Source organism: Equus przewalskii, chromosome 3 (assembly GCF_037783145.1).
Source record: "Equus przewalskii isolate Varuska chromosome 3, EquPr2, whole genome shotgun sequence".
Classification (NCBI taxonomy): Eukaryota; Metazoa; Chordata; class Mammalia; order Perissodactyla; family Equidae; genus Equus; species Equus przewalskii.
In genome coordinates, this window is record NC_091833.1 from 65,460,616 (window position 1) to 65,482,554 (window position 21,939).

At 35.4% G+C, this 21,939-nt stretch overlaps 1 protein-coding gene across 1 annotated transcript in view; it reads left to right on the top strand.

Moving 5' to 3' along the window:
- LOC103567068 (UDP-glucuronosyltransferase 2C1-like) overlaps nucleotides 1-19,378 on the top strand; it is a 35,279-nt gene extending 15,901 nt beyond the window's left edge. Inside the window, exons 3-6 of the mRNA XM_008543659.2 lie at nucleotides 5,001-5,132; nucleotides 10,623-10,710; nucleotides 12,044-12,263; nucleotides 16,930-19,378. Of these exons, the coding sequence (XP_008541881.1) occupies nucleotides 5,001-5,132; nucleotides 10,623-10,710; nucleotides 12,044-12,263; nucleotides 16,930-17,209 (720 nt within the window). The 3' untranslated portion in view covers nucleotides 17,210-19,378. The remainder of the gene's footprint in view (nucleotides 1-5,000; nucleotides 5,133-10,622; nucleotides 10,711-12,043; nucleotides 12,264-16,929) is intronic.
- The last annotated feature ends 2,561 nt before the right edge of the window (nucleotides 19,379-21,939 follow it).

Consider the following 21,939-nt stretch of genomic DNA (forward strand, 5'->3'; position numbering starts at 1 on the left):
TCATATTGTAGTGGTAGGTTATTCTGGCTCTGCTATGTGGGATGCCACCTCAGCATGTCTTGATGAGCGATGCTAGGTCAGTGCCCAGAATCCTAACCAGTGAAACTGTGGCCCGCCCAATGTGAGTGTGTGAACTTAACCATTTGGCCATGGGCTCAGTCCCAAGATTCAATTCTAAAAGCAAAGAAGTCAACTGTTGGGATAGTGTGAGACTTGCTTATATGCTATATGCCATATCTTAATAATTCAAACATATTCAGAAGCCTGCTATTGCCTTATTATTCATCCAGTAACACACCTATGTGTTTGTGTGTATTTATGTATTTATTTATTTTACCAACAGTGTGGCATGGAGGGTCTATCTGATGTTTTTCATATGAGCTTTAAGAATACCCAGAAAGGGGGGCTGGCCCAGTTGGACAGAGGTTAAGTTCACACATTCTGTTTTGGCAGCCCGGGGTTGGCGGATTCAGATCCTGGGTGTGGACCTACACACCACTTGTCAAGCCATGCTGTGGAAGGTGTCCCACATATAAAGTAGATAAGATGGGCATGGATGTTAGCTCAGGGCCAGTCTTCCTCAGCTAAAAAAGAGGAGGATTGGCAGCAGAAGTTAGCCCAGGGCCAATCTTCCTTAAAAGAAAAGGGATACCCAGAAAGAGTCAGAGCTTTAACGTATTTCCAGTGGAATTTTATGTCCCCTGTCTCCTCTCACCAAAGTACAGTAGGCCCTTGAGGACATTACAAAGCACAATCCCAATCTCTATTCAAATAATGCACAGGCTCTCATGCTTGTGAAAAAATTGATTCCTAAGTCTATGATGACAGTAAAGTGTCTTTAATATAGAAAGTATTTTCATAATATTTAATTTTTTGAATAATTCATGTTAAATTTTGGCATTAAAATGTTTCAGGATTTTCAATAATATTCCTAATAATTAAAAGCTGATTAAGGACACTAAATCTATGTTACATACAAATATAAGAACAAATGTGAACGTGCAAAGTAACTCATATTGAGGGTGAAAAGCAAAGTAATCACGAGGTTGAGGCTTTAGTAGAAACAAAGTGGGAGAACCTGGTACAATTTGAATCTTTCCACAAACAATAACCATATTTGTGTGCTGTGTTTGAGTTAGTGTACGTACAATGGCAAATGATTAATAAGTGTAAGCTCTTTTATTAACTACATTCGTGCCTTAATCTCTATGTAGTAAATTATTCTGGATCTTTTGTTTAGACTCAACTGTACATAGCTTCAGCTTCCTTTAAATCAAAGTGTCATCAGTAATCAGGTAGCTATGTCAGAGTAATGAGATCAATTAAGCATGAAAAGAAGAAAACAGGATCCAAAGCCTGTCTTGAAATACTTCTTTTCTTCTTAAACTTTTGGCCTCATCTACAGAAGAAGTAGGGAAAGAGCCACACTGACCCATGTCTAGGTGTTCTTGCCACACTCAGTAAAACAATCTCCTAGAAATGTGACCCAATCAGGGTTCTACAGTAAGAACCAAACAGGCTTTCATTTCTTCCTTCTAAGAGAGACATAGGGACAGGTTAGGAAGAGGAAAGAATGATTTCCCTCCCACTACAATGTGGAAAAAATGTCAGTTTGATTTTGAATGCTAAAATCTATGTTTGAGGAACCATGGATTTTAGGTTTTGTTTTTGTTTGTTCGCTTGAACCTCAGTCCTCAGAATGTGTTAATCACACCCTCAACTCATGCCATTCCATAATCAGCCCATATCAAGCACCCCTTTTGATTTATTTTCTTACATGTTTCCTTTGTCTTCTTCTCTTCCATTACCCACAACCAGTAGACAGTTAGTCAAGTGCACGTAATATTTATTCTCATTCCAATTTATACAGATAACTGTGGATCTTTGAAAAATATATAGCATTGATTTGAGCTTAATTATGTAAATGGGGTTATGCTATAATTCACATTTGCCTTCTTTTACTCCTCTAATTTTTTAATGTGTATCCAAGTTTCTATTTTTAAATATATTTCATTAATTCCGGCTGCTGCAGAGATTTTTGGTGCATGTATTTACAACATTTTGTTTATTTATTTCCCATAAAGGACAATTAGATGTCTCCATCTCTATCCTACAACAAAGAGTAGAGTGAAGAAAAGTTTCAAATGTGTTCCTTTATGGTACTTGCATATATTTCAGATACACATCCAACAGTGGGGTTGTGGTGTCATGTATACATGCATACTTAATTTCATTCTGCATTTAATTTCACTAAAAAGCCATACAGATGTATAGTTTCTTCGGGAGTGCTTGAGTGGTCTTATCTTCCATATCGTATCTAGCCCTTTATAGTTTTCTATTTTCTAATATGTGTCAGTTTCATAAGGGTAAAGTGGTATCATATTGTTGTCTTTTATTGATAATTTCAATTAATAACACAGTTGAACATCTTTTCAGAAACTTATCAGTTATTCTGATTTTCTGTGTTAAACTCACATACTTGGTATATTTTTCTTTCGGATAATATATTGTTTTTCTTTCCATGCAATACAAATTCTTCCCATAGTCTAGAATATCCAGGTATTAATTCTTGTTTTAGCCATTGCAAATATCTTCCTCTATGAATCCATATATGTGTTATGTTACCTCTGACTTCGTTCTTTAAAAATAAAGTACTAAATTTGATGTAATCAAATCCGTCATTTGTACTTTATGGTTTGTACTTTTCAAGTCTCATTTAAAATATTTTTCTCATTTCTAACATTATAAAGCTACTGTTTTATATTTTATTTTAAAAATTATAATATTGTACTTTAATATGGATTCACTTAACCTATTTAGATTTTATATTAATGTATAATATGAGGTAAACAGTCCCCTCCCTTTTATGTCTAAGTAGTGAATATATTTTTATAGCTTTACCTACTAGTAAATAATCTACTCAGTATGAATTTTTCTCACTGGTTGTCTCAATGACTTGTGATATCACCTTTATATATAGCAGGCTTTTACATACTCATGGTTCTTTTTCTAGTCTCAATATTTTGTTCTTTTGTTCACTTTGTCTGTTAGGAGGTTAGTAGCACCAAATGTATTATGTATTATTATCTGATTTAAGAAGTTCCTAGTATTTCCTTTTCTTTTTCAAATTTCATTAATTATTTATAGACAGATATTCTATATAAATTTTAAAACGTTTGCCAATTTATCAAGAAAATTATGCCATAATTGAAAATTAATATAAAAAATTGATAGTTTTATATATTAAGTCAATCCACCAATAACCACAGTATGATGGTTACTTTTATGTGTCAACTTGCCTGGGCCAGGTACCCAAATATATTTCCAACATTTTCTGGATGCTTCTGCAAGGGTATTTTTGGATGAGATTAACATTTAATTAGTGAGCTTTGAGTAACACAAATTGCTTTCCATTATGTGAATGAGCCTCACTCAATTAGATGAAGACATGAATAGAACAAAAGACTGACCTCTCTCAAGCTAAGGCAGTGTCTGACAGCAGAAGGCCTTCTGATTTGAGCAACATTGGCTCTTCTCTGGATCTCCAGTCTGATGGCCTACCTGCAGATTTTGGAGTTACCAGGCTCTATAATCACATGAGCCAATTCCATAAAATAAATCTTTCTTGATTGATAGATAGGTAGATAGATAGAGAAAGGGGGGAGGAGGGAGAGAGAGAGAGAGATGGATAGACAGATTGATATAGATCGATATGTATACACACATAGTATTGGTTCTGTTTCTCTGGAGAACACTGACTAATACACACAATACATCTCTCTATATATCAAGGTCTTGTTTTACGTCATTTACTAGAATTTGAAACTTTTTTCAATAAAAGTACATATTTATACTCTTAAAACAGTTTACATTTTTTAATTACTACTGTGAATGATGACTCATTTTAAACGTTCACATTGGTTATTGCTGTTGTGAAGAAATATTATTGATTTTTGTGTAGTGATTATGAATCTGACCAACTGTCATTTACAATGGTTTGTGTTATTGGTTATTGCCATTTCCCCAATATTGTCATGTACATGTGTGCAAAATTTATGTCTTCTCATTTAAATCCAACACATTTTTTCTTGTCTGATTTGATTGGCTTATTTTGGTTAGTACTTAAACGTAGGGTGAAAAATTTCTTTTTACTTCAACATGATTAAACATGCTATTTTTGTTTTCAATGCAAAGCAATACATTCCCATAATATTACTGTTCTCTCCTGAGTGTGCATCATAGGTATTTCTACATCACTTATTTAGTCAGTAAGTTATATGGCTACCTCATTCCTATATGTGTTTGTGGAAACTTATATAAAGTACGAATGGAACCGCAATAAAGAGAAACTTAAAAAACAGAAAAACAATGTAAATGTACCATTCCCATGTCATTATACTGACTGACTCAGCATAAAAGTTAATGATAATCTTCAAAGTATCCAAGGTTAAATATGAAGTGAAGTACCAGAGCTATTTATTATAAAGTAGGAGTCAAGTATTCATTTGGAGCATTGAGGAGAGAGTTGGACAGCAAAAGAGAGCATTAAATATGGTCATTGGCTTTACAGTCAACAAGCTTAACTTAGAAATTTGGTGCTGCCATCTACTGCTGTATATCCTTGAAGAAAGTGCTTAATCTCTCTGAGACAGCCTTCTAATCAGCAAAAGTATACATATCCCTTAAGATCACTGTGTATTTAAGTTCAATCATACATGTAAAGAGCTCAGCACCTGGTAGAAGGTAACTAGTAGTCAATAACTTGTAAACACAAAGACACACCTGAAAAATGTTTAGACATGCTTGATAGAAAACTTCTGTTTAAACCATTTTTAATTTGCCTAATAACCAGTGATTTCAGGTCATATTTCATACTTTAAAATGGTTAATGTACGAACAGGTAGAACTGTATAATAATTGAGACTCATTGAGAAAAGTGTATGACTATTGTATTCTCTTAACTCTAGAGTTTCATATTACAAAGACTGTTTTCTTTACAGGAGGTAGAAGAGTTTGTCCAGAGCTCTGGAAAAGATGGAGTTGTGGTATTTACTCTGGGGTCAATGATCCAAAATCTCACAGAAGAAAAGTCTAACATGATTGCATCAGCCCTCGCCCAGATTCCACAGAAGGTCAGGTAATCTTATTTTTGAGGGGCAACTATTCTAAAATCCATGAACGTCTCCTTAAAAGTGTACTTTACAAGTGTAGAAAAAGCTATTGGTATCGTTAGCATCAATTTAACTGATCCTTAAAGAAAAAGTATTAAATGTCAGAAGAAGGTAACTAAAAACATTTGACTGCTCTCTTGCTTTAAATCTGGCATTACTATCAGGAAAGCATGCTGCAGTATTTTAAGTAGTGGACTACAACTAAATCATTCACTGATCTTAAACAATCTATCAGCTTTATGGCTAGGTTTTAAGGTTTCCATGTAATCTAATCTTGTTTGGTTGTTCTGCTTTTTCTTTCCTGGGAAGATTGACCCTGAGCTAACGTTTGTTGCCAATCTTCCTCATTGTTGATTTTTTCCCCTCCCTAAAGCCCCAGCACATCGTTGTATACCCTAGTTGTAAGTCATTCTTCTTCTTCTCTGTGGGATGCCACTACAGCATGCCTTGATGAGCAGTGTGTAGGTCTGCACCCAGGGTCTGAACCAGTGAACCCTGGGCCACTGAAGTGGAGCATGCAAACTTTACCACTCGGCCACGGGGCCAGCCCCTCTTTTTTTTTCTTTAAGTCTGAGGCATACATACAAGGTACAACTAGCATGACAGAGAGTAAAGGAAAAGATATTCAAAAACACGGCCTCAATTCACAAGGTCCTTGGGACTATATTTCCTTATAATTAATGATTTTGGACAAGGCCTTGATTGAGCCTGGTACTGATAGGTTAGATTCTTGGAGTACTTCTAAATAGTGATTCTTCTGTTTAAACAGTTAAAACTTTTAGTAGGGGCTGGCCCAGTGGCCAAGTGGTTAAGTTCGCATTCCCCACTTCCACAGCCAGGGGTTTCACTGGTTCAGATCCTGGACATGGACATGGCACCATTTGTCAGGCCATGCTGAGGTGGCGTCCCACATGTCACAACTAGAAGGACCCACACCTAAAAGATACACAGCTGTATACTGTGGGGATTGGGGGAGAAAAATCAGAAAAAGAAAAGCAAAATTGGCAGCAGTTGTGAACTCAGGTGCCAATCTTTAAAAAAAGAAGCTTTTGGTAATATAGCAAAAGATTTGTGCAGTTCACTCTATGATACTCCTTTAAAATATGATTTTTTTATTAATATCATTCTAGATTATAACTGAGTAATGTTTTTCTTATACTAGCAGGAATAATTTTCCTTTCTAGCTTTAGTCAAAATACCAGAATATATGTCATTTAAGTTCTAAATGATTGTAACAATCTTGTACTTATAACCAAATTTCTTTCACAGGTTATTTGCTGCAGTAGTACTCATTTAAATATTTGAGATAGAAAGGATCTTCATAAAAATATTCAATGTTCTATTACATTAAAATACAATGATTAGAGGTGACATCAGGATGGTGTAGGCAGCACCAAGGATATGCCACTTAACCTAAAAACAATTATACTGGCAGAAACTGTCTGAAGTCACTATATCAGAACTCTGAAGTCCATCAGAGCACTCACAACTTCCAGCGGAGAGCTTGGCTGGTACATAGTGATTAATGAAAAGTCAGTCAATTTTTATTCAGCTTTTAGCAGAGCAGCAGCTTCAAATTCCTCATCTCCTAGCCCCAAGGCAGGCTAAATGCCTGTATTCCTTGCATGATTTTGTGGAGCCAAGGTTTAAAATAAGGACCATATCCTCCAAATATTGTGCTTCTGCATTCTATTGTTGATTTCTGCCTTTCATCACTGAGGTAGAGGCATGGAAGTTGGTCAGTTTTTCCACAACCCTCTAGCTAAAACAGCTTTCAGGAGAATTAAAGGAGCAACGTTGTCTTTTTTTTTTTTCATTTTTTCTTTTTTCTCCATTTGGGAGAAAGACAATAAAGAATTGGACCACTTTAAAACACCCTCACAGAGAGTAGAATTTAGAAAGCCATGTGCATGTCCAGCAAGAGACACAGGCTACAAAAAAATCTGAGAAGATGTAAAGCTTTCGCCTCAGGCTGATTCCTGGCAAAGAGATACCCTTCAACAACCGAAAAAAAAAAAAAAAAAAAAAGAAAAATCAAACCACAACGAAAAAGGAGAATCTGAATTCCACAGTTAATACATTATAAGAATCAAATGTCTGGTTCTCTACAAAAATCTCAAGGCATACAAAGATACATGAAAGTATCTTTCACTCAAAGGGCCAAAATAAATTGAGAGAAAGTATCCCTGAGGAAGCTTAGATATTGGAATTACTAGACAAAAACTTTAAAACAATTGCCTTAAAGATGATCAAAGACCTAAAGGAAGATATTGATAAAAAGAAAACACAATATAGGAACAAAATGAAAAGATCAATAAAGAGAAAGAAACTACGAAAAGAACAAAAAGAAATCTGGAGCTGAGAAGTATAATAATTGACATGAAAAATTCCTCCTGGATTGCAAAGCAGATATGAACAGGCAGAAGAAACTGGCAAACTTAAAGACAAGATGACACAAATTGTTGAGTCAGAGGAACGGAAAGAAAAATAAATGAAGACAAATGAACAAAGCCTAAGGGACTTCTGAGACACCACCAAGTGGAGGAACATACACACTGTGGAAGTGCCATAAAGAGGGAAATGGTCAAAAATAATATTTTAAGTAATAGTGGTTGCAAGTGTCCCAGATTTAATGGGAGAAATGAATATAGAAATCCAAGAAGATCAAAAAACATTAAATAGGATAAACTCAGGGACGCACACTAAGACACATTACAATCAAGCTTTCCAAAAGCAGAGAGAATGGTAGAATCTTGAAGACAACAAGATAGAAGCAACTAATCACAGAAATGACCTTCAATAAGATGATCAGCCAATTTCTCATCAGAAACCTTAGAGGTCAGAAGGCAGTAGGTTGATATTCTCAAAATGCTAACAAAAAATTCTCAACAGAGAATCTTACATCAGGCAAAAATTTCCTCAAAAATTAAGTATAAATTAAAATATTCCCAGGTAAATAAAAGTTGGGGGAGATCATTACCACTAGACCTGCACTTCAAGAAAGACAAGAGGGAGTCTTTCAGGTTAAAATGAAAGGGTACTAGATAGCAACACAAAACCATAAGAACTAATGATCTGCAGTAAAAGTAACTACAAAGGCAATTATAAAAGCTAGCAGTATTACACTTTTGGATGTAACTCCATATCTTCACTTTCTCACTGATTGAAAAGAAAAATGCATAAAAAACAATTATTATCTGCATTATTAGGAACACAGTGTATAAATATGTAATTTGTGACATCGTTAATAGAAAGGGGGATGGAGCTATAAAGGAGTAGAGTTTTTGTATGCTATTGAAGTTAACAACCAGATGGTCAAAGAATAAATCACAAGGATAGTTAAATAATACTTAAAATGAATGAACACTGAACAGACTGAAACTTATGAGATGCAGTGAAAGCAGTTCTCAGAGGGAAATGTACAGCGGTAATGCCTATACTGAACAAGAAGAAAGATATAAAATCATAACCTAATTTATATCATAAAGCATAAGAAAAAGATGGCAAACTAAACCCAAAGCAAGCAGAAGGAAGGAAATAATGAAGATTAGAGCAAAGATAAATAGATCAGACAATAGAAAAACAATAGAGAAAAGTAATGAAACCAAAAGTTAGTTCTTTGAAAAGATCAACAAATTATCAAAACTTTAGCTAAAGTGGCAAAGAGAAAAAGTAACTAAAATCAGAAAGGAATATGAGGAGAACACTACTGAATTTAAAAGATCAAAAGGATTATAAGGATATTATGAACAAGTATATTCCAAAAAATTGGACAATGTAGAAAAAATAAATTCCTTGAAACATACAAGTTGTTTAAACTGACTGAAGAAGAAATGGAATATTTCAAATGACCTATAACAAATTAAGAGATTGAATTAGTAATCCAAAATCTCTCAACAAAGAAAAGTTTTGGACCAGATAGCTTCACTGGTAAATTGAATCAAACATTTAAAGAAGAATTAAAGGATTAAACTAATCTTTTTCAATTTCTTCCAAAAATTTGCGGAGGAGGAATCACTTCCTAAATGGTTCTGTGATGCCCAATTTATCCTGATACAGAAGCCAGCTGAGGACATCCCAAGAAAATAAAATTACAGACCAAGATTCCTTGTAAATGCAGCTATAAAAATCCTCAACAAAATATTACACATCAAATCCAACAGAATATTGAAAGGAGTATTCACTATGATAAAATGGAGTCTATCACAGGAATTCAAGAGTGGGTCAACACAAGAAATCTATCCATGTAATACCTTACATTAATAGAATGAAGGATAAAAAAAAACACACAATCATTTCCACTTGCACCCAAGAAGGGAATTTGACAAAATCCAACATTCTTTCAAGATAAAACCTCTTAGATAACCAGGAATAGAGGGAATATTCCTCAATATGGTGAAGCACATTTTTGGAAAACCCACAGGTAACATCTTACTCCATGGTGGAAACTGAAAGCTTTCCTCCTAAGATAAGGAGCAATCCAAGGACATCTGCTTTTACCGATGTTATTTAGCATCGTACCAGACCTTCTAGCCTAGGATCTTACACAAGAGAAAGAAATAAAAGGCATCCTAATGGGAAAGGAAAAGGTAAAACATTTTCTATTTGCAGATATCATGATCCTATATACAGAAAGTCTCCAAGAATCCATAAAAAGCTACCAGAACTAATAACCAAATTCAACAAATTCTAATGCACTACAACACGAATGAAGCTAAAGAACATAACGCTAAGTGAAATAAGCCAGTAAGAACAAGACAAATACTATATGATCTCACTTATATGAAGTACCTAGAATTGTCAAATTCTCAGAGACAGAAAGAAAAATCGAGGTTACCAGGGACTGGGGAGTGGGGGAACAGGGAGTTATTGTTTAAGGGTGCAGTGTTTATGTTTGGGATGATGAAAACTTCTGAGGTGTAGAAGGTGGTGATGGTTACACACATTGTTGATATACTTAATGTCACAGAATTGTAACTTATAATAGATTAAAATGATAAATATCATTATGTATATTTTACAATAGTAAAAAAAAAAGACAATGTTTGCCTTTACGTTACTGCCAAATAAGTAACAGAAGTTCAAAACACTAATTCTTAAAAGAACTGTAAGTAACATCCCTCCCTCTTGCTTCTGATAACTCCACTTAAAACTTCCGTTTACCAGAATGGCCTAGTAACACCAATTTGTAAATATTTCAGATATAGATTGTTTTGTTTCCTTTATCTACCAAATGAGAGTTGTCCTGTTGATGACAGCCTGTCTATTAGGACAATTGCAAGCAATTGAAATATAGTTGCAGTTTGAATTTAAAAACACCCATTACTTAATCACTTAAGGCCTCAGTTTGGCTATCTGTTATATGGAGGCATTGAGCTAGATTAATTCTAAGTAACTGAATTCTGTGATTATGAAAATCTTTTAATAGACTAAAGGTATTTATCTTAACAGGTTCTGTGGAGATACACAGGAAAGAAACCAGATACGTTAGGGCCCAATACACGACTATATGACTGGATTCCACAGAATGATCTTCTAGGTAAGACCAAAGAGAAGCAAAACAAAACACAGTTGAATGAGGGATAATCTGAATGATTACTCAATAACAAATATATACAACATATTTGTATTCAAAACAAGCTAATAAAACACTTCATGTCTTCTTCACATTTTTTCTGAAGTTTCTTAAAGAAAAAAGTATTCATGACTCTCATTAAAGACTGCAAGGCAAACTACTGAAGACCATCATGGACTTTTGCAGTGAGGCAGAGAGATTGGCCTCAACTCTGAATACAAAAAGGAAAAGTAGGGATTTTATAGCCAAGGAGCAGAGCAGCAGAGGGAGCAGGGGGAGGGGGGGCGGTCACTGGATGGAAAATTACTCTGAGGAAACCTCAGGGGCATGGAGGACTCTGGATAAACTAACCTAAACAGATGTTTGTTGAAGGTAGGTCAAGGTGATGAGACATCACCTAGCAGATGCTGATGGATTAGGAAACTGATCAGATATAAATGGTGATCAGATATTGAGTCTGGGAGAGTCTAGCTAAACTGACGGGAGGATTCTTGCTAAAATTTGACAATGCAGAGACAACACATAGAAGCCAAAATAATAGGGTCTAGTTGAGAAGAATGTTCAGAGGAGCCTGACTAGAGTTTGGTCAAGGAGAGAATTTTGTCAAGCTCTAACATTAATATGGAATTTATAATCTCCATTTGCTATACAATCTCCTTCTTTTCAGATCAGAGTCAACATACTTTTAGGTCAGGCTCTCATTAACTGGCATAGAATGTTGCAGTATCTCCTGAGTCTCTGCATCTGTTTTCAACTGCCTCTCTTCTCTCTTCCCCACGATAACTATTTGAAAATAAAAATTGGGTAATTCTATTTATCATTTTTAATATTATAAATGACTCCATGTTATAAAATCAACTGCAAAATCCCATTTTCTTAAACAGAGTACTTCATGAACTTGTCCTAGTCTATCTTTCTAGCCTGTTAGTCCAACATCCTCCCGCTGAAACACTACACGTCTTGCTTCCCCTTCCCCCGCCATACAAGACTTTTGTTTCTTCAATGTTTCCATTATTCTTATTAATGTGTTCCTTACCCCAACACCTTGTCCAGCTGACAACTATTCTCCATCATTTAAACTCCACAGAAACCTTCTCAGAGATTTAGGGAATGACCTAATTGCTGGAATAACTAACTACTGCTTTGTTTAGAGTTTATGGGAATTTATATACGACCTCATGGCACAGAGTTGTATAGAAGATGTTGTCTAATTGAATCAATGTTTTGTGCAGTGGTCATTATTTTCTGTTTCTGAAAGTCTCACAACTTAGAATAATGATATATTTTTTCCTGTTAGGTCATCACCAAACCAGAGCATTTATCACCCACTGTGGAACCAATGGAATGTATGAAGCTATTTACCATGGGATCCCTGTGGTGGGAATTCCAATATTTGGTGATCAGTTTGGCAATATTGCTCGTATGAAGGCCAAAGGGGTAGCTGTTGAAGTAGACTTGCATACAATGACCCGTTCCGATCTGCTTAACGCTTTGAAGGAAGTTATTAACAACCCTTCGTGAGTATAGAATATATTCTTTACTGAGAACCAAATAGCATTTTAAAAGAAATAAACTTTCATTCAATTTTAAATTGGTTACTTTTAAATAAACACCAACACCTTAATTGATATCAAATATAATTTTCTTATACTTCTCAAATCTGTGATGACATTTTAATTCATGTATTGTTAATGAGTAATTGATTACAACCTGAAAGAAACACTAAATTTATGTAAAGAAAATAAGCTATTGTTAAAGAGGCACAAAATCTGACTTTTTATTAATAATAATTATTGTTTATTTCTCACAAATTGCTGGTAATAGCATTATAGAGAATTTAGGTTTACAGCACAAAAATAGAGAAACAAAAATTAAAACTCACTTAACTCTCCTTGTGCAGCTGTAACGAATTACCAATACAGATTATTACTTCAAATATTTTATTTTGCTAATTCATAAGGATAAAGAAAAATGTAGAAATAATTTTATAAAAATGGTATCATGCTAATTTTTAGCCAAAAATATTCTATATTGCTATATTTTAACTTAAAACGAAAGAAAATAAAGTAGTGGCTGCCTCAGTTGCGCAGTAGTTAAGTGCGCACGTTCTGCTTTGGCGGCCTGGGGTTCACCGGTTTGGATCCTGGGTGTGGAGGTGGCACCGCTTGGCACATGACACTGTGGTAGGCGTTCCACATATAAAGTAGAGGAAAATAGGCACGGATGTTAGCTCAGGGCCAGTCTTCCTCAGCAAAAAGAGGAGGATTGGCAGCAGTTAGCTCAGGGTTAATCTTCCTCACAAATAAAAAAAGAAAAGAAAGTAAAATTGAGAGGTCAAAATGGGGACATAGAAGTACCAGCCTCTCTGTTTCCTGACAAACATCAGTAATTACATAGCTATCCATGAACAAAATTAGCTCTGGGAGAGCTCTTGACTCCACGCAAGAAATTGTAGCAAGAAAGTGAAAAAAAAAAAAAGCCTGAAAACAATCACCAAAGAAGAGAAAGAAGATAGCTTCCTTTTGCCTGCATCGTCCCATCCCCAAGCCAGCACTGCTTACTGCCAGGAGGAAACTACTCAGCTAGAAAGAGTCCCTAAAAGAAAGGAAGAGCTGGTTGAGCGACAGCTTCTCAAGCCTTTGGGGCACAGAAATAGAAAAAAAAAATCTCCTAAATTGATATGGAGCCACAAAGGACCCAAAATAGCCAAGGCAGTCCTGAGAAAGAACAAAGCTGGAGACATCACACTTCCTGATTTCAAACTATACTACAAAACTGTAGCAGTAAAAAAAGTAATGATACTGGCAAAAAAAAAAAGACACATAGACCAATGGACAGAATTGAGGACCCCTAAATAAACCCTTCCATATATGGTCCACTAACTTTCACCAGGTAGCCAAGAATATTCAATGGCAAAAGAAGAGTCTCCTTAATAAATGATGCTGGGAAAACTGGATAACACATGCAGGAGAGTGAAACTATACCCCTATCTTACACCACTCACAAAAATTAATTAGAAATGAATTAAAGACTTAAATGTAAGACCTGAAACCATAAACCTCCTATAAGAAAACATAGGGGAAAATAGCCTTTATATGAGTCCGGCAATGATTTTTTGGATAGAACACCAAAAGCACAAGGAATAATAGTGAAAACCAACAAGTGGGACTGCATTGAATTTAAAGATTCTATAAGCAAAAGAAATGACCACAAAATGAAAAGCAATCTATGGAATTGGTCAAAATATCCACAAATTATATATCTGGTAATGGGTTAAATCCAAAATATGTAATGAACTCATATAACTCAATAGCAAAACAAACACACAAGAAAAACTAAGTAGATAAAAAAATGAGCAGGAGTACTGAATAGACATTTTTTCAAAGAAGACATACAAATGGCCAAGAGGTACAGGAAAAGGGGCTCAACATCACCAATTATCAGGAAATGCAATCAAAACCACAATGAGATATCACCTCACACCTGTTAGAATGGCTGTCATGAAAAGACAAGTATAATAAGTGCAGATGAGGATGTGGAGAAAGGAGAACACATACTTTTGCAGGGAATGTAAACTGCTACAACCACCATGTGAACAGCAAGGAGTTCCCTCAAACAATTAAGAAGAGAATTACTATATGATTCAGCAATCACACTTTTGGGTATAAATCCAAAGGAAATGAGAATTGGACATGGAAGAGATATCTGCACTCCAATGTTCATTGCAGCATTATTCACAATGGCCAAGATAAGGAAACAACCTAAGTGGCTGTCAATGGATGAATGAATAAAGAAGGTGTGGTATATGTATACAGTGGAATATTATTTAACCATGGAAAAGAATGAAATCCTGCCATTGGTGACAACTTGGATGACCATAAATGCATTATGCAAAGTGACATCTCAGACAGAGATGACAAATACCTTATGGTATCACTTATATGTGTAATCTAAAAGGCCAAACTCACAGAAACAGAGAGTAGACCCTGGTGGCTACCAGGACCTAGGGGATCAGGGAGTAGAGATATATTGGTCAAAGGAAACAAACATACATGTATAGGATGAATAAGTTCTAGGGATCTTTGTAAACCATGGTAATACATGCTTGAGAGTTGCTAAGTGAGTAGATCCTAAATGTTCTCACCACAACAACAAAAAAATGGTAATTATATGATGTGATGGAGGCATTAGCTAATGTTACAGTGGTAATCAAATTGCAATGTATAAGTGTATCAAGCTATACATCATACACCTTAAACTTACACATTTTTGTATTTAAATTATATCTCAGCAAAGCTGGACAAAGTCCTTTCATTTTGATCTTACTTGGTAACATTCTTTCATTTCAAGATAAACATAGCTGTGAACATAAATAAATAAATGTAAATTCTCAATAATAAATGATTACATTAATTGTGTTATTTTATTTAAAATAAATCAAAAAAATATATTCAGGGAAAGAAAGAAGCTATAGTGAAAGTAAAAGAATTGCCAGGTTTTGGATAAGTATTCTTTAATAGACAAATATCTTACAAAAATTTACATATAGATCCATGAACAAATATTGACATTAGAGATTAGAATAATTATTTTTAAAATGTTTCCAATTTTGGTGAATATAGAATTTCTCACTCTAAAGTCACTTCTCAACCTCTCATATTTATTTCTTAAACCTCACATTTTAATTTTTGTTTGTGGTCTTATCATTACTTCATTGTTTTTTGTTTTTCTTTTTGAGGAAGATTAGCCCTGAACTAACTACTGCCTGTCCTCCTCCTTTTGCTGAGGAAGACTGGACCTGAGCTAATATTCATGCCCATTTTCCTCTACTTTATACTTGCGACACCTACCACAGCATGGTTTTTGCCCAGTGGTGCCATGTCCACACCCAGGATCCAAACCGGCCAACCCCAGGCCACCAAAAAGCAGAATGTTCGAACTTAACTGCTGTGCCACCAGGCCGGCCCCTCTCATTACTTCACTTTTAAGGCTTACAGCATATACATCTTGTCGATGACCACAATTTCCAGTATTGTTGAACCCTGGTTTGGTATTCATATGGATTTATTAATATCATTTGTGTTTTACCTCAGTCTTTCTATTCCTGAGAGGTTTTGGGTTTCTTAGTTTGTTCTCTAACAAATATTTTGTTTATGGATCTTGGAGCTTTTGTTGTTGTTTCTTTTTTTTCCTGAGATATCTCCAGAGGAAATTATTCCTTAAGTTCTTGCATATTAAGAAAAGCCTGCCTTGCTGTCTTAAAACCAAAGGATAACAGGGCTTTGTATAAGTTTTATGACTCCCCATTCTCTTCCTCAGAACTTTTTACACATTGTTCCACTATTTTCTGCAATTTAATGTTCTATCTTCTCCTCAAATGATGATTGCACTTCACTGTGGAAGAATTAACTCCTTCCTTCAACTCCTTCGCAAATCCAAGGAAATCCTTCTTCTAGATCAGCCACCCAAAACCTTAAACCAAAACTCTGGCCTGGTCTTATGTTCCTTGAGTTAAGTTATAACGGTTAGTGTTCTCACTATTGCTATCGCCGCTTCTCACCACTGGCGCTTGCATCCCTCTGTAGCTTGAAGCAGAGATTCCAGTCTCCACTCAGTCTCAGGTCGTACCTTTTACCCATAGGGTCCCATTAACTTTTTGGTTTGGCCTCAAATGTCTAGACCCAGGAGAATCATCAACAGAAACCAATGCCTGCTACCATTGAAGACTAGCTTATTGTTAACACTTACACTCCAGATCCAACCTGTGGGGGAAGAGGGAGGTCTCTTTATCATAGTTTTGCTCCTCAATGCTACTTCCTGTCACTATCTTGTTCCTAAAACACACTTAGCAAATGAGATCAAAATTCTTTATTCTTAACTGAAATGTCTACATTCTTATTTCTGAACATTTTAAATGCTGTTTCCAATCAGAAATTATTTTCTCTCCTACCTTCAATTATTACTTAGTCTACGAAATATTGAATAATTCTAACTGATAGGCTGCCATATCTAGAAATTTCTCATGAGAAAATAAACTGTCATATACATTCTGGGCTCTCAGTGATATCATCTATGGCAGGTTAATTATATAATTATGTAGTAACCTTTAATAACATTACATAATTTAGTATATCATGTTCTTCATGAACTTTTCAAGTTGCTGACTATGTATCCAATCTTTAGCTATAAAGAGAATGCTATGAGGTTATCAAGAATTCACCATGATCAGCCCATGAAGCCCCTGGATCGAGCAGTCTTCTGGATTGAGTTTGTCATGCGCCACAAAGGAGCCAAACACCTGCGGCCAGCCTCCTACAATCTCACCTGGTACCAGTACCGTTCTTTGGATGTGATTGGGTTCCTGCTAGCCTGTGTGGCAACTTTTATGTTTCTGGTCACAAAATGTTGCCTGTTCTGTTGCTGGAAGTTTGGGAAGACAGGAAAGAAGAAAAAGAGAGAGTAGTTTTCTTTGAGTTTGGCTGGAAATAGTGTTAGGGCACATCAAGTTAATCGAGCCACTGAGTTGAACAGATTCCTCTCCTACTCTTCCAAGCTCTTGTCCATTCCTCAGCTTATCAAGTCAGAGATTAAAGACTCTTCCAAGGAGTTGGTCTCATGATTTAGAATTAAGGTTTAGGTAATCTAGTCTTTAAAAAGAGAAGATAAACATATAAACGCATGGAAGTTGCTACTATTGAAATCTTAGTGCTTTACTTTATTCACTTGTTTCAGTTCAACATATTGAAATGCTGTTTGAGGCCTTAGGAACATAATGATTAATTCTGTATTCAGTATCAATCATATGGAACATTTTCTAAATACTTAACATCATTTTGGTTCCTGTATGTTATAATTACTGCACATTCTCTAAGGCAACTATTCAAGAAGCAGGATAGAGGAAGCTGTAACAAGAGCCTCCCTTCCAATTAGAAATATCAGGAGACTGTTAGGGTTTCTACGCTGTTATGAAGCACGTTTATACCATCAGTTTCCTTTTATATGAGACATCTGACTTTGTCCTCCTTGGAATATAAAACACTATTTTTTGTCTTTGATGTGCCTGTTGCCTTGATTTGGGAATTAATAATAATAGTACCTGATTTGTATTGTAACAATTTGTGGCTTCAGAGAACTAGTTGATTTTGACAAGTTAGCAGGATTGATGGTATGGTAGAGTGAAAATCAATAATTGGAATTTAATATTTAACTTTTTAAGTAATTTCAAATTTAAAAAAAATTCCTTTCTACACTAATTTTACCTATCTGTATTTGGAAAGAAGAAGCAAAAGTATTTAGTTACACTTCAGATACTTCAGGGGGAAAATGCATTTCTCAGAAATGCTATTTGCTATGGGAGTGATTTCTCCATCTAATCAGAAACTCAATGAATTTGCCCATTTCTTCTTCTTCCTTTCCTCCCTCACTTCACCTGGTCCTCTCATAAACTGTAACATGACGACTATACCAGGCACAAGTACTTAGGATTCTTGATACCTAGCGTGGGCCAGAAATCTTCAGTGAATGTGAAGATGTAATTTGAATTTTAATAGAAGTAAGGCTTTCTCTTTCTTTCTTTTCTAAATACATTCTCTTAGAATGTATTTGCCAATTCTTTGTCCTCAGGCTCATGGAATTATTCAGTCTGTGATAACTTTGTCTATTAAGCAAGTTTAGCAAATGATTTACCACAGAGTTTGATATTTATAACCCAAGCTTGAGAGACCTAAAATTATGGCTCTCTCTTAGAACAATACAAATCATTGGGGGGATATCTATTTTTTACAGGAATCGTGACACAAATAAGACGAAGGTAAACAATACTTAGATGGGAAATTAGCTTTAAAAATATAGGAGAAAAAAGATATTTTCTCTATTTTATGAGGATTTGAAATAATTAAATAGTTATAATGATTTAATGCGTTGAGTGTAAAGATGCAAACATAAATGCTGTTTGCTTTAAGATATAATTAATGTAATCAGAGCAATAATTTACAATGGTGTTGAATTATTTATTTTGGCAATTGGATTATGATCTTTCCTATCATAGTCTTTAAAATCAGTGTAATCTTTGGTCATTTTATGTCGAAGTCAAGATATCACTTCACTTCTTCATTATTATACAGCATAACGAGTTAAAGTAAACTCAAGATTGGATATTTTGTTAGCTATTTCTGCATTTATTCAAAATAATTACTCGGACAAATAGATGAATATATTCTATCTTGTAGAGACAAATGCTTTTCTTAGGAACATATATTTATGTATTTAAATCACTTATAGATCATTATATCAAGTATAGTAACATTCAGGTATTAATTTTGGGTTTGCAGAGGCTAAACCTTTGTAATTTACTGTATTTTTTCCTGTTTAAGTTGTAATAAGAACACATTTTTCAGGAGTTTAATGACTTCTGGCTTTCTTAATCACTTAAAATAACAGTTTAAAATACTTTATTTTTAAACTATTTACAATTCATATGTGACCATGTTATGAAACTCTGCTTAATTTTCTTCTGGATCATAACTTAATTGAAAATATAATAAGTAGATGCAAATATCTTGTGCCTACTCTCATGAATATATATGTGGCAAAAAGTTATGTTCTATATCTTATAAATAAAAAGTGGTTCATATTGCTGTATGTTTTTATTTTTGAACTTGCTTGCCTTTTACAATGTGAGAAGTATTTGTTTCTGTTGTTTTAAATATTTTACCAAAAGTAAAAGATTCATCTGCAGACCCAGATCTACCCTACTCCCTAAGTTAATGGAGTGGTATCCATGATATTCAAACTGTGATACAGCTGGGACTGAGAGGAGTCTTCTGCCTATGGAACAGAGATCCTAAGTTCTGCAGTGCACACTGAATCACTGTCTACCTTCTACTTCTCACTTTCGTTTTCTCCCTGGATTCTTGGCTTCTAAGTCCCACTCCAATTCTGTCATTGTTCTGGGTTCTGGCTGTAAACCCAGACAAAGAAGCCGAAATCCTAATCTCTCACTCTCAGTTTCTGCCAATCATTTCCCCCAGAGACATTCCTTACATCCATTCAGTTGAAATCCCCTCATATATGACACCAATTAATCCATATGACATCATGAAATGCAGGCACTTATCTATTACTCTCAAAGCAATTGTCATTTCATAAAATCATGCTCCTACGTGAAGGGAAGCCACTCCATTGTCCTGAAGATCGTCTCCTCTGATAAACATTCGTTCTTATAGCTCCTGTCTCTTTTCAAGGAACTCCTATACATGAGGTCTCATCACCCAGGTAATGATGTGGGTGGGGATCATAAAATTCCCAGAGAGTTCAGAATAAACTAAATCTTTCTTCATTTACTGACATTAAACTGCTATTCCATCAATAACTAATAGGAATTGAAGGAAAACTTGCAGGTGTCATAAAGGTTTTAGCAACTGACAGGGTCTCCATTTCAGTCACCTCAACCGGATGATGACAGGCCCATGGTTGTCTTCATGGAGGTCCAGAGTCTAGTATTAACTCTGGGACAAGATAAGGATGTGTGGCCAACTAATTGTTTAGATTTGGTGTTTATGTTTCAAAGTCTTCCTCTCCTTTTCCCATCAACATCCAAGGCCAGTTTGTTTACTGATGGCTTACAACTGCTGTAATGCATGAGATAGGCTGGCTTAGTTAAAGGACTAGAGGAGCACAAAGGACCCCATTAGTTATTTTTGTCTTGTATAAAAAATTAAATTCATCATACAAATCTCAGTGGTTTGTTTCCTGAGACAAAGTGTAGACCGTACAAATGGGAAATGACCCTGGGGATCGTGCCAGGAAGTCTTTTGTACCCTTGATGCTTACTTTCTCCTACTTTAACTCCACAAACTCTGATATCCTGTATTAAAAGCATTACCTGAGTATTCTCTGTGGAGTCTTGTGAGTCCTTTCAATTACCCAAGCTAGAGATCTTCACAAAAGGCCAATTGCAGGCCACTGGAATTGCCTGCTCCTCACCTTCCACCAAATAATACATCACAAGCACTGTCTTAACTCTGGGTGATGTTCAGATATCCACATACTGTCAAAGACTTGGAAGATATGGAGGTTATGATTCCTATCAAAACCTCATTTAACAAACTTGTTTGGAGTGCTAAAATTTAGGTATATCATAGAAATGACTATAATTTATCACAAACTTAATTTATGAGGCTAATTATAGGTACAGATATTATATCTATACCAAAGCAAATCAACACATTCCCTGGCATCAGGGACTTAGCTATTAATTTGGAAAAGGCTTTTCTCCTCTATCTCTACCAACAAAGAGAATAAATGTCTGGATTTTCTGTGGCAGTAGATACCATATACAGTATTCAGAGTTTGAAGATATTTGTGGTCCAAGAAACATGTATTAGAGGGCATCCACTACAAAAGAAACTCAGTGACTAGATGGACTTGAAGGCCTGTGGATTTCAGTCGACTTTTTTCCCTATCCTCCCTGTTTCTTGTGAATAGGCCCACATGCAAAACAGCCAGGGAAGCATGGGCTGCATAATATGTACTTCTCCCTTTCAGGACTGAACTAGCTGCTGCCATTGCATGTGTCCAATTTTAGCCCCCAATCTTGACCATCATTTTCGGAGTGGACCAGCAACATAGTTGGTATCAAAATGATACACCGGCCTCCTTCCATTATCGAAGAGGCAGTTTCTGGTCCTCACAAGGTGATACACATATTTAGACTACATATTTGCCCACCCTACCTTCAACTTTTCTCCCAAGACCACTATTGGTGAAGTTAGTCACTACCTTTCCCTTGTGATGGTATACCACACATCACCTCTGAATAGCGAGCACAGTTTAAAACAAAGAAAGCATGAAAATGACTAGCTGGTCTGAATATATGGGTGGCATTGAGGCTTCAATTATAATTTTACTCAGGTTGCAGTAAAAATTCAATTAATTGCCTGAAGCAGTACCTCTAAGAGACCACACCAACCACTCAGTAAGCACTAACAGTTTAAGAATTTACATCCTTAGAAAGCTAAGTTGTTATATAAGGGAAAAAGATGGGACAGGGGTGTAGGACTCATATCTTCAAATTAGTCTCTCTGCTTTGACTGACACCAGGTGTCCTGTGCTTACTGATGCTTCCTAGAGAGACACAGGGAGCCAAGTACATGGACCTCTCAATGGGAATAGCTTTTTGATATTGTGGCTTGT